Source organism: Lytechinus pictus, chromosome 1 (genome assembly GCF_037042905.1).
Source record: "Lytechinus pictus isolate F3 Inbred chromosome 1, Lp3.0, whole genome shotgun sequence".
NCBI lineage: Eukaryota > Metazoa > Echinodermata > Echinoidea > Temnopleuroida > Toxopneustidae > Lytechinus > Lytechinus pictus.
Window position 1 is genome coordinate 23,255,330 of NC_087245.1, and position 16,678 is coordinate 23,272,007.

The 16,678-nt window shown below is 36.2% G+C and overlaps 1 protein-coding gene across 1 annotated transcript; it reads right to left on the minus strand.

Moving 5' to 3' along the window:
- Positions 1–439: 439 nt before the first annotated feature.
- LOC129270509 (tRNA wybutosine-synthesizing protein 5-like) lies at positions 440–11,748 on the minus strand. The gene is made up of 8 exons (XM_054907909.2): positions 11,594–11,748; positions 9,345–9,499; positions 8,616–8,685; positions 8,099–8,143; positions 7,329–7,466; positions 6,801–6,888; positions 5,716–5,832; positions 440–2,409 (listed from the first exon to the last, which is right to left on the minus strand). The coding sequence occupies exons 1-8, from the start codon at positions 11,681–11,683 to the stop codon at positions 2,150–2,152; spliced, it is 963 nt and encodes a 320-aa protein (XP_054763884.2). The 5' UTR covers positions 11,684–11,748; the 3' UTR covers positions 440–2,149.
- Positions 11,749–16,678: the final 4,930 nt, after the last annotated feature.

Below are 16,678 nucleotides of genomic sequence, written 5' to 3' on the forward strand. Positions count from 1 at the left end.
TAACACGATACCACTAGTATCGATGACAAAGAATCGGGGAAATCGCGTATTAATGACGCTCTTAGCCAATGAAAAGGCGGGATTATGAATATCTTCATGCTCATGAATGTCAATGAGGGCTTATTTTTGTCTTCAAATGATCGCGGTAGGCGGAGCCTAATCTCATTTGTTTTGTGCTGAACGCGCACGCAGCTTTCGGTCTAGTAATATATTATAAGGTCTTTGGGGTGGGTGCAGGGAGGGGGAGTTTCCCCCTCCCGCGCGAAGCGCGAAGCTTTTGGTGTTTCATAAATCAAAATGAAAAGGAGCCGTCTCTCTTGTCTCTAGTATCTATATCAGCTCAAATTCAGTTGACTATATTGTGATTTTGAACCTGGTTTTCATGAACCTTGTTTTCAAAAAAGATTGTGAACGCACAAAAAAGGAATACAATGGAGGAAATTAAAATTATAATAACCCCGCGCGAAGTGCGGAAGCTTAAGCGTTTTATCAATTTTTTGCCATGAAAAGAGTCCCGAGAAAAGGATATTCTCAAACATATACTGAATACTTCCCTTGGAAAGATCAGATTTGATTACAAACAATTTAGCGACAGTGCATATCTTTAACTCGCAAAACAGAGGAGAAAAAGTGTATATGCCGGGAGGAAGATATTCCTCCCCGTGCAGAGCAACGAAAATCTGAAATTTCAAAGGGCGGACGTTTCATCAAATGCAGATATCTCCAATACCCCATCGGCTCTAATTCTATTTATTTTCTAAGATTATTGAACTTCATTAAAAGGAAAATAGTGCGCAAAAAGTTGAAACTTCTGTGATTTATTGAAATTATATAAAAAGGATGCCTAATTTCTTTGACTTATCCTGAAGCGCTTCATTTTGAATTATAAAGAAACTTAAGAGTCATTCAAAATTTCAAACTGAGGGCGCAAAACAGGACAGGAGATGAATGTACAGGGAAATAACATGAAGTTTAATCGAATTTGATAAAAAAAAATTGTACTTTTTTATCTAATACCCTTATACGATACGAATTTTATACCTTCCTCTTTTTGGATTAGGAACCTGTTTGCCCAAAAAATTATGGTTGTTTAGTAATGAGCTGAAAAGCGGGAGAAGTTGACTTTATGGAGGTGACGGCAGAAATTGATATAAAGATTTTACCCGCCCGGAGCCGACCCGACCAGAGGTTGCGTGATCAATTAAAAAAATATATAACTTCATATACTTCGGCCTAACCTTACTCTAATTCCATGCCCTGATGTATACGTTTGAACTTTAACTGGCAATAAACACATATAGCTGAGGTAGAAAAACAGGGTTAGAGAAAGGGTGGGGGAAACAATGGAGATCTTCAATATTGTCATTTAACCGCGCGCAGCGCGGAAACAAAATTCATATATAAATTTAAAGCAAGAGTGAAGGAGTTTCTCTTTTGAGAAAAAAAAAAGAAAAAGAAAAAAAAAAAAAAAAGCTACCTTTCTTCCCTTTCCTTTTCCTTTTCTCTTCTCTTTTTTCCCTTCTTTTTTTCTTTTTGGGGACGTTTTGGGGGGGGCGACCGCCCCCACCGCCCCCCCCTGGCTACGCGATATGGGTGGAATTATACAGAGCAACCAGCTAAAGTAAGCTGATATAATCTGAAAATCAATAAAAAATGTAACATTAAGTGAACTGAAATTTTTATGACCATTTCTTCAAATGTCTTATGCCCTTCGAAGTCAGTTCTCAAGTCACATGTTTCAGAATAATTCACTGATTAAAAGCTCTTTACACCCAATATTTATTTGCTTTTTGTGTACTTCTTTTTGAAGACTGGTATTTTGTCTGAAATTTCTTTTCCTCAATTTATAAATAAACAAGTTAAGAAGACTCTGATTTACCTTTCGATTTGTGTTTGTCTATTATTCTATTATTCATTGGTCTATTCATTCAATCATTTATTCATTTACTAAATTTTACTTTCATTCATTAGTCAGTGTTTACTTGATTGCTTATTTCTCTATTTAGTTCCCTGATTTCATTATTATCATTTTCTTTTTGAGAGGGAATGGGGGGGGGGAGGAGCTTAATGATTCTTCATCAGATTAGTAAGCAAGTTGACAGACCCAAGGGAATAACATTCTTAACTAGATGGAGGAGCACTGTTATCATCATCTCTTATCTTCTACTGCGTATGTCTTCTTCTCTATCTCTCGCACAAGCCTGCGTCCGTAAAAGTCCCTGTATTCATCAGGAAGACCTTCCAGAGATTTTATAGCTCTTTGAACTATCTGCAAAGCCTTGCTGGCCGCAATGGGGTCTTTGTTGCCGTAAGTATCTTTGTTGTCATAGCAACTGATATCAAGATGTCGCCAGAAGACATTGACAGCTACACTGAAGTCTAAGGAAACCACATTGTGAAACCACAGAGCTGCAATAACAAACAACAAATAATATCTATTGCTGCTAATTTTCTTGCATTTGTACAAGAATATTCAAAATTACCATCATAATTTGAGGGACAAAACATAGCAGTATGCTTGTGGATTCAAAATATCAGGGAAACATGGGATAATAAGGAATAAAAAAAATAGAAAAATACACAGACGTATGAGACAATTTGTTTGAAAAAATAGACCAGACTTTTTAATCTTGCCCACTTTTTTTGCTAGAAACACTAAATTAGGAGTATGCATAATTAAATCTGTTTTAACTAATACACCAAAATATCCTATACATGTATAATAACTCAAATATTAGTTTAATTTGGTTCTACGAACTTCTGCAAGAGTTTATTCTATAGAAATATATTAATCAATTGTCATAAAAGGTCAAAAGGTACATTGAACTATATCACAGAGAATTATAGGATTTATCTTATCTGAGGTCACATAACAGATTTTATTTGAATTGAAAATGAGTTTCAAATAGTCCTAGATGTAACAAATCAGCAAAGTAATGATCCCAGCAATAGAAATTTGATGGAAACTATCCCCATGGATTTTTTTTTTTTGGCAACTGGGCCTGGGAGGAGAAAATGAAATTAGGTAGTCGTAATGACTTGAACTTTGCAAATAAATGGGTATCATTACGAGTGCTACTCAAAATTTATGGCTAATTTGAACCGTGTTAATGATGTTTAAGAAACCGAAGAACCTTGTCCTTGTCAAGGCACTGAGACATCGATTCCGTAGTGCTGAGCTCATACTTCTCAATTGACTTGGACATTGCGAGGGCTATTCATTTCTTCTTGAATTCAAAACGGCATTTGCAGTACATGCAGCTGTTGAGAGTGCTTCAAGCTTACTACCTCTTAGTATCATTCGACATCCATCGTGTCCTGCAGTAATTCACTCAGACTTTGATAATTTTGACACATTTGTGAATGATCTATACGGAGCTGGAAGTGTCTATTGAGCGCATGGAATCATGCTTCAGTTTTCAAGATCAAGGTGAAAGTATCAGAAGAACAAAATCAGTCATGCAGACATTGACGGGAACAAGAGAGATATCATGACATTGGGGACCAAGCAAAATCTTCCAGAGTGTAACATGGAGAAACACAAGTCACCAAAATTCAAGGTTGTCAAGAAATATGTTGATGGTGAAAGAGTACTTGCGAGAGAAATGGAGAAGAATCTCCGTTGGATCATGGTGCGATTGGACAGTGCTGTTAGACAACAGAAAGTGCACGGCTAGGGAGGATATGTTTCACTGACAAGAATTATCCCTGTGAATATTATCCCATCATACCTCTCCCAATTACTGATATCAAAGTCATTCAGTAATGCCTCAGGTACTAAGAAGTGGGTTCACAAGATGTTGGGCGTGTCCATGATGGCATTTCCACTGGTATGAAATAATACACACCAATGTGAGAAACACAACACCATGATTGGTACTTTCCATTTAGTCTGTGGCTGTTGGGGAAGAAGATGGATGGAAAAGGGTTCGCTGAAAATTTGCTGGAAGCTTGTCTTACAACATCTGGATCTTCGATGGAAGTCATTCCAGCCAAGAATTATGCCTAACCACTATAACCTGCCACAAACTCTGATGGAAGCCCTTGAGAGATTAGTGTTGGCTTGTTTTCTGAGATGAAGAAATACCATTTGAGAAGCTACCAGTCTTCTAGGGACTGCATCGAGAGTCTTGTTACATCACCAATCATCATTCAGACATATTATTCCTCTAGCTTTACTATGCTAGATCACTGGATGGACTTTAAAACCTGTTTAAAACTGGAAAGGGCAACAAATGATGCTACATAGATGTGACAAAGCTGGGCATGTCTTCCACGCCTGTTCTTTGTTCTCCATTGCTTGGCTACTATGTGTGCGACATGGGTGCAACAGTACCAGTGCCTTCAAAGGAAAGGGTAAAATGAAGGGGTTGAAAGTCGTTGAAACAGATATAAATCATTCCAGGAAGCATTCTCCATGTTAGGGTAGTCTTGGCAGAGAAGTTTGCATGCATGCTCTATGGTACCATAACAGAAGAAAATAATGGAGAGGAATTGCTAAATAAAAGTACCGTAAGGGCACTATGTGACTAGTATTCAACCCGTTTGGAGAGTTTCCTCAAATATATAGAAATATAGAATTTACCTGAATTTCAGACCCGTCTTATTTCCAAGAGCAAATGCTGGTTTTTCTTTTTCTGTTATTTTTTTCTTCAACCCGTCGACTGTGTGCGCGGGCGATTGAATTATACGGCGATGGTTTTTGGCACTAGTATTCAATCCGTCGGCACTAGTATTCAACCTAGCAATGAAAGACGGCCCTGTCTCTCAATCTGCCCTTGTCCCATCTGACTATGGACTAGACCATTTGAGATGAGACCAAACAGGGAATTAATCAAAGCCAGAGACTTACATAGATCTAGATCTAATTTAGCAATCTAAACCATTTTGAAATTCGCGATCTATCATCACTAGGTTGAATACTAGTGCAATTCAGTGCAAAAGGTCATCGCCACATAATTCGATCCTCCGCGCATACAGTCGACAGACTGATAAAGAAAATACCAACAACAGATTACCCTGGAAATAACAAAGGTATGAAATTAAGATAAATTCCCTATTTCTAAATATTTTGGGGAATTTGTCAAAATCTTTGAATTATGCCGGGTTGAATATTAGTGCCCATACGGTAGTCATATCTAGATGTGTCTAATCTTCATTTTCTGCTTCCAGCTGAAAATGTGGGCATGGTCAAAAGGTCAATGGGGATAATATTCCATCGAATTTCTATTGCTGGGAACATTCATTTTCTAATTTTTTACATCTAGGACTATTTGAGATTCATTTTTAATTAAAGCAAAGCTGTTATATGACCTTGGTGACAAAGAAAAATCCAATAATTGCTCTGTAACATGGTTCAATGTACAAGATAATGACCTTTTGACCTTTGATATATTAAGATATTTTTAAAAATAAACACTTGCAGAAATTCATAGAACTCAATTAAACCAATATTTGAGTGATCATACAGGATAAATTGGTGTAAAGTTGAATATGCATACTCCTACTAATTTGGTGCTTCCTGCAGAAAAAGTAGGCATGGTACAAAAAGTCCGGGAAGGGGGGGGGGGTGGGGGGTAACTTCCATCCCAGCTTTTTTTTCTTGGTAACACAAATTGTCTAAACCAATGGCTAAAGGAATGGTTTGCGAATTTCAAATATCCAAATAATAGAAGGGATTATGGAGAAACAATTTAATTATATGACATGACTCACCTGGAATAAAAAGCACATCCCCTGGTTCTAGGAGACAATGATACGGTGTGGCTAATTTGAGGGATGGATATTTCTCAAAGTCTGGGTTATCAAGGTCCATTACAGCAGATTTATCACCTACAAAGGAAATGCAAAGTAAAATTAATTCAACAAGATGGATATACCTTTAAACATGCAAGCTCTGAGATATATTACACACTTCAAAAAATTCTACACCATCATACAAATACCTATGTTCAAATCTCTGACTATGCTATTATCCTTAATTTTTCATTCAATTTAATATCTAGTTGTAATGACGTCATAGCAATCGTACGATCGGCTACAATTTGAAAATAATTTGGCCTTTACTCCCAAATAAAGGCTTGCAATCACCCAAAATTGTTATATTAGTATTCTATCAGTTAATTTTTAACGTCATATAAAAAGATAATTTTCATTCACTTTTCAGAAAATGATCAAATGCGATTTGTCCCAAAATCGGATCGTGGACCAGTCATAAGGTGTACAGTGGCCTTTATGCTGTAAACCAAGGGGCATAGGTTAATTGATGGTTCACACTCCCTTTAACTATGTATATTAGAGAGTTTCAATGTACTTCACTTTGGTACCTAACACTGATATATCAATGTGCTCATATCAGAATTGCTTTGGAGATGCTGAAAGGGATGATTCTTCAAGGTTCAAGGTTATAAATTTTGACTTGGTAACCCTGAAAATAAATTAGATTATCATCACTAGCACATGCATATGTGCAAAGTTTGGAGCTGATCCGTCAAATGTTCTTCATTTATCAGAAGTACATTATGAGCAATTTTCGTACATATAATTTATCTACGAATTTGTTATTTGTTTTAGTTATTGCGAGAACAAAAAAAATGCCTATTCAAATGAACTGCCCAAACATACATGTTCTAATCCTAATTTGCAATAAAAAATTTCAGTTTTGAAACTGTTATTCACATCAACTCTTTCGAAAACACATTGTTTTATGATTGACCACACAACCCTAGATTTTTTAAGGATCCAGCAGTCCCAGGTTTCATAAAGCAAAGATGAAAAAGAAGTATATCAAAGCACGTTACCTGTAAGGTAGAGATGATTGGCATCCTGTGGACTGAATAGAATCACACGCTTATGACCTCGGACTTGCATCAATATATTGTCCATGACCTTCAAAAACATGAACATGAAGAAAAATATGCACATGAGTGAATGTATACTGGGCCAAAACCTTTGGGAAGGCCTGACTTATGAACACTGTGTACAATTTCTGAGAATTTTTTAATAGGAAATGCGTGCTGAAAAAATTCTCTCTCTCACTCTCTACAAAAAAAATCAAAGACAAGGATGCAAAATTGATAAACCACATGTACTAGGAAAATCTGTTGCTGCACAGTGGCTACTGGGCCAACGATCACTTGGGCAAAATTTATTTTCAGAGTACTTCTATTTTGAACAATAAAATATGGATTTTCATTTTCATTATCTTGTATTGGCCTTTGTGTAGGGTTCATACCCTTACACAAAAAACGAGGTTTTTTTTTCAATGATAAAAAATAGAAATTCTTCTTTATATCTATGAAAAAAATTGAATGAATAATAAAACTTACATCATAGTGTGTCCACAACTGCAAATTTGCTGAACCTACACGAAAGACACTCGAGAAAAACTGTTCTTGGTTAAAGAAATCTGGTATTTTGAGGTCGTCTGCTAATGATGGAAACTGAGCCTTCACATCTGCTATTCCCTGTAAATATGAAGGCCAGGGTAATAATATACATGTAAGTCCTTTGGAAGTGCATAGGGAAGTTATGACATAATGTGATATGTGCTATAAAAGAACTGCGTTTTTATTATTTTCATATTAAACAATCTACTCTCTTTTAAATGATGGCAAGCCACTAAACAGCATACATAAATTGCATTTCCTCTTGTTTTGTCATTCTCAGAAAAGGTCACCATTCATGAAAATCACGACTCAACCATCTTTCCGCCCCACATCCAAGCAAGTGTGAACACACACAAAAACAAACAACTGCACACCGCATCAACTTTCAGTGACCCACAACTCCCAGATCTGAATATAAATGCAGATTACAAATTATTTTTGTATGTTAATGTTGTGGATATTCACAAATCTAACAGGTTCAAATCACATTTCAAACCATCAATGGCCACACAATTCACTTCCAATATTATGAAAGATAATCAGGAAAGAAAAAAAAACACATCGTGAAATAATTCATGTTCATTTTTACATATTTTATTGGTGATCTCTGCTCCATATGTCTTCTTCAAATTAATATCTTCTTTATCCTGTTAAAGAAGAATGAACAAGTGAATTATTTTAAAGAAAAAAGCACTACAGATAAGATTTACCTTCCGAGGGTCCTCACCAAGTGATCGCAGATAATACAGCTCATTCTGTTCAAAGAAATTGATAACAAAGAATTTTGAATGTTTACATTCATATTCACCAAGAGCGGAATACAATATGCCTATAGTAATTAGAAATGAAAAGATGATCCATTTATATTTGTAAATCAAGATGTAAAAGGAACAACACAGAACATAAAAAAACAATTAAACAAATCAAATAAAAATGAGAAATATTGAAAGATAATTCTAATTTGCATATATGGATAATCAATTTAACATGAATAAAAGATTTCTGACAATGAATCTAGATTGTAGTTCACTGAAAAAGACTTAATGCATACCAGGATTGGTGGAATTCACAAGGTGAATGGTGAAAAACTTCAGAGGCTGAATTGCCTCTCCCTCGCCTTATTTTCACTTTAGACACCAAATTAACAAATACATAAAGCCAGTATACAATTTTACATTTGAAAGGAATTTAATTCTAGAATGACAATTCTCCTAAATAATGTCATACCTTTTCAAAAAAGAAATCCTCTTGAACTTCTTTTGCGCATCGATGGATAAGCTCAGAGAAGGGGAGACTCCTGGATTTATGAATGTTAGGATAAATTAAAAATTTTAAAATTTCATTACTGTCTGTACTACAGTAGCTAATTTAGTATGTACATGTAAAATAATGAGAAATAGTTTGAATCTAACTCTAGTTATCCAATATTTCTAACAGTCTGTAGTCTCTGTATCAGAATACAAGATAATGATAATACATGATATCTTAATAGCACTATTTCCACTTTGGTAAAAATGCTTAAGGTGATTTAGGAAGACAGAGATGGAAGAAAAGAAGAGATAGAGGGAGATATAGAGAGAATAGAGAACTGCCAATCAAACATACATTGTTCAAAGTGGCCTTCATGCTCCTTTAGAAATTACAGAATTTGGCTGGAGATTAGAAACAAAAGCAATCGATTGACTGGAAAAAGTACAACAGTGTAATCCTTAATGATAATAAATAAAAACTTTCCCTATAGTCAATACTCTCTTCATTTGTTCATTTGAAAGCATGAATTGTAATTTGAAAAAAAAGGATCTCTAAACTCTCAATAGCCAATAACTAGTAATTGATAACATTACGTACATACATGTATGTAAAAATATAAATTGTAGTATAGATGTAAAAAAAAAAAAAAGATCTATCACATAAAGAGAGGATAATTCATGAATCAGTGGATCCTTGATACATTACCTATAGGCATAATTCTTGTTTATAAAGTCCATCTTGGATGAAGGACTAACATGAATCTTGACCTCTGTATCACCCCCTTGTGAAGCAAGGTATTCAGCTGTCCATTTCTCAACACATGGGCCAATGTCTAACCCTCGAATGACAGCAGGATTCCTCTGTTTAAAAAAAACAAACAATAATTTAACTGTAGGCTAATTATTTTCCCTTTCATTAATACAGACTTTACAGTAAAACCATCTGTGGAATGGTGGATCCAGGCTTTGTTTTTGTTTAGACTAATACCATTTGGCCCAATGCCCAAATTTTCCAACACCACCTGGGCCCCGTCTTACAAAGAGTTGTGATTGATCCGATCGATCGCAACTATGGACGGCCAGCAATGTCAACATCTATTATGCATGTTTGTTGAAATATATTTTCTAGCTATGATGTATATTCATGCATTCATTGTTGTCTTGAAAATTCACTGTGCTTTTCTTTGTTTACAAAGGACATTGTGCACATTTCCTATAGAAAAAATTATGACACTGATGGATTTCCATAGAGTTAAGATTGATTGGATCAATCGTAACTCTTTGTAAGACGGGGCCCTGGTCTATTAGTAACAATTATCTTCATTATTTCCTCATCATCATTCATCTCTATCATCTTTACTAATCTAATCAACATCATGATAATCAAGCTATCATCATTACCAGTCATCATCATCATCATCATCATCATTCATTTAATCATTTTTATCATCATTCATTACCATAAAAGTCAGCCATCATCAACTCATCACCAGTATCATAATTAATAATTGACACATTAAATTGATTGACACACATTAAAACAGAAGTCAAGATGAAATTGAGTTGGTGACTAAATGGATGCCTCTGATCAACAGTTTTTTTTTTATTATTATCTAAAGAAAACTTCTTGCTAGCCGGGATTATCTGATAGGGGTGAAAGGCCATCTCAACTTGATTTAACTCAACACCTAGACAGGAATAACCGTCGTTTCTGGGGATTTATTCAACAATTTCTGACATTTTACTGTAATCCCCATTTACCGACGGTAGGGTGTACGTGTGGGCTCGCATGTGTTCTCATTCCCTCCCTTTTGTCAATTCACAGTCCAAAGTTTGATGTAATTTTACACATCGAATTTACAATCTAAGGATGTATAAACAACAAACTTTTAGACCTTGATATTCGAATATTTAAATACTTTAAACGATATAGATGAAAAAGGCATGAAAAATATACTTTACCGATGTTTAATTGGGTTGAACACGATAAAAATGGTCAAAATGGCAGCCAAACTATAAAATATTTACAAACGAACGTCAACAATCACGAATGTGATATCGATATTGCTTTCGATATTATACGATCTGCTCCATATGCGAACGAAACCGAAGATAAACGATACTAGTTATACTAGTAGGCCTACTAGTACTAGTTATAATCGCGATATATCGATTCGAGACATTAAGTTAATAACGATAATGACGTCATTCAAGATGGCAACTTGCAAGAAAAACGGTCAGGTCAGGTGAAAATGTCTTAGATGACAGATTTCTCAATCATCCAGAGGATTTTTTTCAATAACTCCGGCCCAAGGTATGCAATTACTTAAGTTATTTATATTTCCCTGATAATGGAAACCATGAAACTTTCAATTTTGCTTAAAAAACAGTTTTAAATCGCGATCTATAAAACGCTAGTTCACTATACGTTGGCTGTAGGTACGGGGCCCCATCCCCTTCAGTCTATCATGTATGGTGAGTGGAGCCAACGTAGTTCAGCGGAACAACCAAAATACAGAGACTGAAGCTTTAGTTTTGGTCTACTCAACACCCTGCTCGAAGCAGACCATAGCCAAACAAACTGATGACTATAATACTCCTTAGTTAAATTGCCCAGGGGCATCATCAATCAGAGAAAGGGGTATTGCATAACACAACAGTCTGTCTGTGACATGGTTTGAGACAAGGGGAGGTTACAACCGTACCTCAACCTCCTAAGTTAGGCCTAACGTTAGCTCCTTCCATTCCAACCACTTCCACCATATCACGGAATTGTGAAATCACCTTATCACTTGCGTGCACAAAAAATTGCACACGCTGGTACGGTACGTCAAGACTCCGAGTCCAAGTCGCAAATCAAATGGCGTTAGGCCATGCCATTTGATTTGCGACTTGGACTCGGAGTCTTGACGTTTGTCGTCCGGACGGACGTGGACCGTACCAAACAGAACTCACCTTTTGGTAAATGACATCTAAGAATTCAGTTTTACTGACATCAGTATAAACGGGCACGTCTTTTTTTATCCATTTTCCTTCGGATTCCATTACTTTTTTTTGTTTTTAATCTACTCAGCTCGCACAGTTTAGGATATATGGAAAGCGGTGTGTGTAGTTCTCAAATAGGGGGGGGGGGGTAGGCCTAGCTACTTATGGATTTTATCTTTCATTAATTTTGTTGCAATATGCATGCTGACCGGGATGATGGCCTAAACATGTGTTGGTTATCACTATTATTTATTATTAATGAATTGATTTTTTATAGATTATTTCATTCTCCAGTTAGCTACAAATACAATGATGAGGTTCTGCAATTTGAAACCCTTGCATGGCCCCGCGGTCATCCTTAATATAGCCCATAAAAAAAAATAAAAAAATAAATCCAAAGCTTCAAAATACATATTCTGCACACTGGAAGGGGCCGTGGGTAAATTCTTAAAACTTTTAGAGATGAGGTTGAAATATCAAATTTGAAATCCTTGGCCCCGCGGTCATCCTTTGCAATTAAGCCCATAAAATAAAAAAAATCCAGCCGCAATCAATTAAAGCTTCCGCAAAATACATACTCTTCACACTGGAGGGGGGGGGGGGGAGGCGTGGGTAAATATCATTCTTAAAAATTCTTTTAAAAAATAAAGGAAATCGATATGCAACTGAAAGTTAGAGAAATATAGGCCTATAAAATATTCCCGATCCCCATGCATGCATGCTCGATAACAAAAAGGGCAAGGCTCACTTTGTTTCAAGGCTTGCTTTCAGTTTCTCTGTATTGATTCTTTGCCGTGTTGTTTGTTATCTCAGGATGATAAAGTGTTTTACATCATAGGCCTACTTGAGTTAAAATAAAAGCCACCGGGGGGCTGTTTGATGTACACATGCGTGACAAAAAAAAAACGTTTAAAGGTGTTTTTTTTCCAGTTTTGGACGAGGGCCGCGCGTGCACTCTTTAATGGTATCAAAAACACCGATTTTCAACCCCCCAAAAAAGTGGTTTTGAAAGACTGGTCAATCATTATGGTGGGGTCACTGTATTTATGGTATGTTTTTCCCCCCAAGCTTTTTCCCCGGAATTTCGTTTCTGTCTTAGTGTTCGGGTTCTTCCCGATCGTGGTATTTTATAATTTTAACCTATAACTGCACTGAGGGGCATGCAATACCCATGAATATATGAAGAGCTCACTTGCAAAAGGGGTTAGGTCCATTTTTCATCAAATTTGATTTTTATGTCTCAATGTATAGATTTTAAGTAGCTCTATAAGATGATACCAAAGAAAAGTTGAAATTCCTATTAAAAAGTGAACTCAAATGGCAAAGAAAAATCACTTTTTTTCAAAAGGGGTTAGGTCCATTTCAGTTTAGTTGCAAAAGGGTTTAGGTCCACACATAATTTTTTTGGAAAAGAATATTTTTTAAAATATGAAGACAGGTACTAGATATCTCTTATACCAAATTTTATGTTCTCATGGTAGGGTATCATGAAAATTCATTAAAAACATAATTTTCTTGCAGTGGACCTAACCCCTTTTGCAACTAAACTCTTCTGAATAACTCATTTGTCAAAAGGGGTTAGGTCCATATTTCATAAATTTTATTGTTTTCTGTCTCTAAACCTCTAAATTTTTAGTCACTCTGATGATACCAAAGAAAATTTGAAATTCAAATGAAAACGTGAATGAAAGTGGCAGACAAATCACCTTTTCAATCAAAAGAGATTATATTTATTTCAGTTTGTTTGCAAAAGGGGTTAGGTCCACAATGACAATAAAAAAATATATATATAGAAAAAAATTGAAGACAGGTAGATTTCTTTTATACCCAATTTTATGTTCACATGATAGGGTATATAGTACATCATGGCAATTTAGTTTTCTCATAAGAATATTGCAATAAGTGAGAATAAAAAACATGGTTTTTCTTGGAATGGTCCAAAGTGGACCAAACCCCTTTTGCAACTAAACTCTTCATATAGCTCTAGCTAATATTGATAACAATAAGCTGTAAACAAAAATTGTTTATGGGTCATAATTATTCTGGCGACAACTTGTTTACGCCCAAAATGAGTAAATGAAGCCCGCGAAAATCTTGTATAGGGGGTTATTTTGCACACAGAGAAAAATTGGTCACGCATGTGTACGTCAATACTTTCGGACTGCCCCCCCCCCCCTCCTCCGGGTTAAAAGCAAAGTTTTATGATGAAGCTTTAGATTGTGACTTCATATATGCAAGCACTGAGCTTCGATCCCATATGCAATATAAAATATGCAAATTCCAATTTATGATGGAATATGATGGAAAATATTTTCCTCAGCAGGCTAACTTAATAAATTGTGTTGAGTTGGATATCCACACACGCTCACAATAAATTAAAATCGCTTTCAAATTTTTGAGAAAATGTGATTTTCAGGAATTTCAGATGGAGGAATTTTGTCTGTGACGTTACAATTAATAATCTTTGCAAAATAACTCTGTATTATTATGGCAGATCGATTTCCATACATGATATAGTACGTTAGGCCCGGATCGACGTTATAGGCTAAAAAAGATCACCATGTTCACTCTCCTCTATTATATATACGGTACTTCCACCCGGGGGGGGGGGGGCAGTCTTCTTCTTCTTCTTCCTATATAAGTACATACCACCTGTGGTGTATTGTCGTACTGTATTGTGGACTTGAATGCTGAGTGCTGAGTATCCACCGTTGAAGTTGTGGTAAAAAAAGCCAACATATATATAATATTTACATATTTACAAACAAATTCAGACTAACATAGTCTGACATGTTGCACCTCACTCTTGAATATGTTTGCTGAGGTGCTGTCTACGACGTCCTGAGGTAGGGAATTCCATAACCTGGCAGTGGCAGGAAAGAAGGAATTTTTGTAACATTCCGTATTTGCAAATGGAATCATGAGTTTTTGAGAATGACCTCGGGATTTGAAGGATGAGTGTTTCAGTTGTTGCTTGACGTCTACAAGATTATTAATGATGCGATACATTAGTAGAGTCTTGGCTTGGGCCCTACGCTCTTGAAGGGTTTGCCACTATAGTTGTCGAAGCATAGCAGAAATGCTGCTTGTAGTTCGGTAGTCGTGACAAACATAGCGTGCGTACCTGTGTTGTATCATTTCCAGATTTCTGATTTTTGACTGTGTGAATGGGTCCCAGATCTCAGATGCATACTCCATTATTGGCCTCAGGAGCATCTTGTAACAAATGACCTTAGTGTTTCTTGGACAGCTTGTGAGATTTCAATAACAACTCGTTGACTGCGTTGAGACAAAAAGTCAGCAAGCCAAAGATGTACTTCATCCCTTATACCATAGTATCCAACCTTACAGCAGTCTTTGATGTGGAACTTTGTCAAACGCCTAATTGGAAAAATCTAACAAGATTGCATCAGTTTGTCCTCTCCTGTCGATTGTTGAAGCAAGATCATCAACAAATTTAACTAACTGTGTTACACAGGATCTCCTTTTCCGGAAGCCATGTTGGGCATCAGATAGTGTATGATGCAAGTCCAGGTGTTTCATGATGCTGCTACACACAATATGTTCTAAGGTTTTGCATACTATCGCGAAGTGAGTGATACAGGTCTGTAGTTCTCTGGCAGCGATCTATCACCCTTCTTAAAGACTGGGACAATGTTTCCTTTCTTCCAATCTTCAGGAATGGTACCTTGATTAAGGGACGCCTGATAGAAGTGAACAAAGATTGGTGTTAACTCAAGTGCAAGTTCTTTCAAGAGCCGCGCTGGAATCATGTCAGGTCCAGAAGCTTTGTGTGGGTTCAAATCGTGTAGGAGCTTGTAAACCGGCCCCTGCTGGTGACAGATCAATGGGTTCCATACTCTTGTAAGGACTGGGACCTTTCTGTGGTATGCTGGTGATGTCTTCGTTTCCATTGAAAACTGAAGAAAATTGTTTATTGAGAAGACTAGCTTTAGTAGAACTGTCAGACACCATTCCGCGTTGTTTGGAGAAAATAAAGTGGAGACACCATTGTTGTCGCACTTCTTGCTGTTGATGAAACTCCAAAATCTTTTTGGATTTGAGGAGCATTCTGGGCTGACAATGTTGGTAATGTAGTCACTGTATGCTACTTTACAAGCCTGCTTGCACTCTTTTTGGAGTTGCTTGTATCGCAAAAAATCATGGTTGTTCTTTGTCATTCTCGCTTTCTTGTAACTCCGTTTCTTCCTTCTTGACAACCTCTTGATATTTGAGTTAATCCAGGGTTGGCTGTATCTGGTCGAATGTATCGCTGTATATACACATGCGTGACCAAATTGTTTCCAAACACAAACGAGTTTTTCTCTGCATGTGCAAAATAACCCCCTAAACTGATATGAACAAGTTTTTTGCGGGCTTCATTTACACATTTTGGCCCCTAACTTGTTGTCGCCAGATTATGACCCCTAAGCAAGTTCTGTCTCGGGTCCGAACACTTTCCAGAAACGAGGAGGAAATAGCTCCAGAGAAAAAGCATGCGACGGTGGAAAAAAAACACTCTAAGCACGTTTGATGAGTCTTTAAAAAAATACTCAGTGCAAAAAAAAAAAAAAAAAAAAAAAAAAACTAAATACGTTTGACCCCGCGATTGACTATTGACTAGTCTTTCAAAACCACCTTTAAGAAAAAATGTGTTATTTATACCAAATGCGAATGAAGTTTATTATCATTATTATTATCATTTTTACTATTTTTTACTTTTAGCACGTTTGGCCGGGTATCGAGATCTCTTGTTCTGCCTTTTTTATATGTTTATCATGTTTATGTTTATTTTTTTTACATGGTTATCATATCAATCTAGTGTAAATATTGTGTTTCTTGGTGATTTATAATAAAAAAATATAAATAAAATGATACTCCTTTAATTGGATTAGATCGCTATAAAAAAAATGGGGAATAAGAGAAAAGAAAACAACAAATCCAACAATAAAATAAACTAGCGTTCCATAACAACCCCAAATTCGAGGTGAGTAGTGGTGATGTGAAAAAACTGGACAGCTGAACAGGCGAACGTCAAAATCTCATATTAAGAGT

What these genes read in the sequence shown, in the direction of transcription:
- LOC129270509 (XM_054907909.2), bottom strand. Translation starts at nt 11,683, where the DNA reads ATGGAATCCGAAGGAAAATGGATAAAAAAAGACGTGCCCGTTTATACT. An exon ending in AACAAGAATTATGCCTATAG is followed by an intron (nt 8,686 to 9,344) that starts GTAATGTATCAA and finishes TCATAAATCCAG; the next exon opens with GAGTCTCCCCTTCTCTGAGC. An exon ending in CAATCATCTCTACCTTACAG is followed by an intron (nt 5,833 to 6,800) that starts GTAACGTGCTTT and finishes TTTCCTTTGTAG; the next exon opens with GTGATAAATCTGCTGTAATG.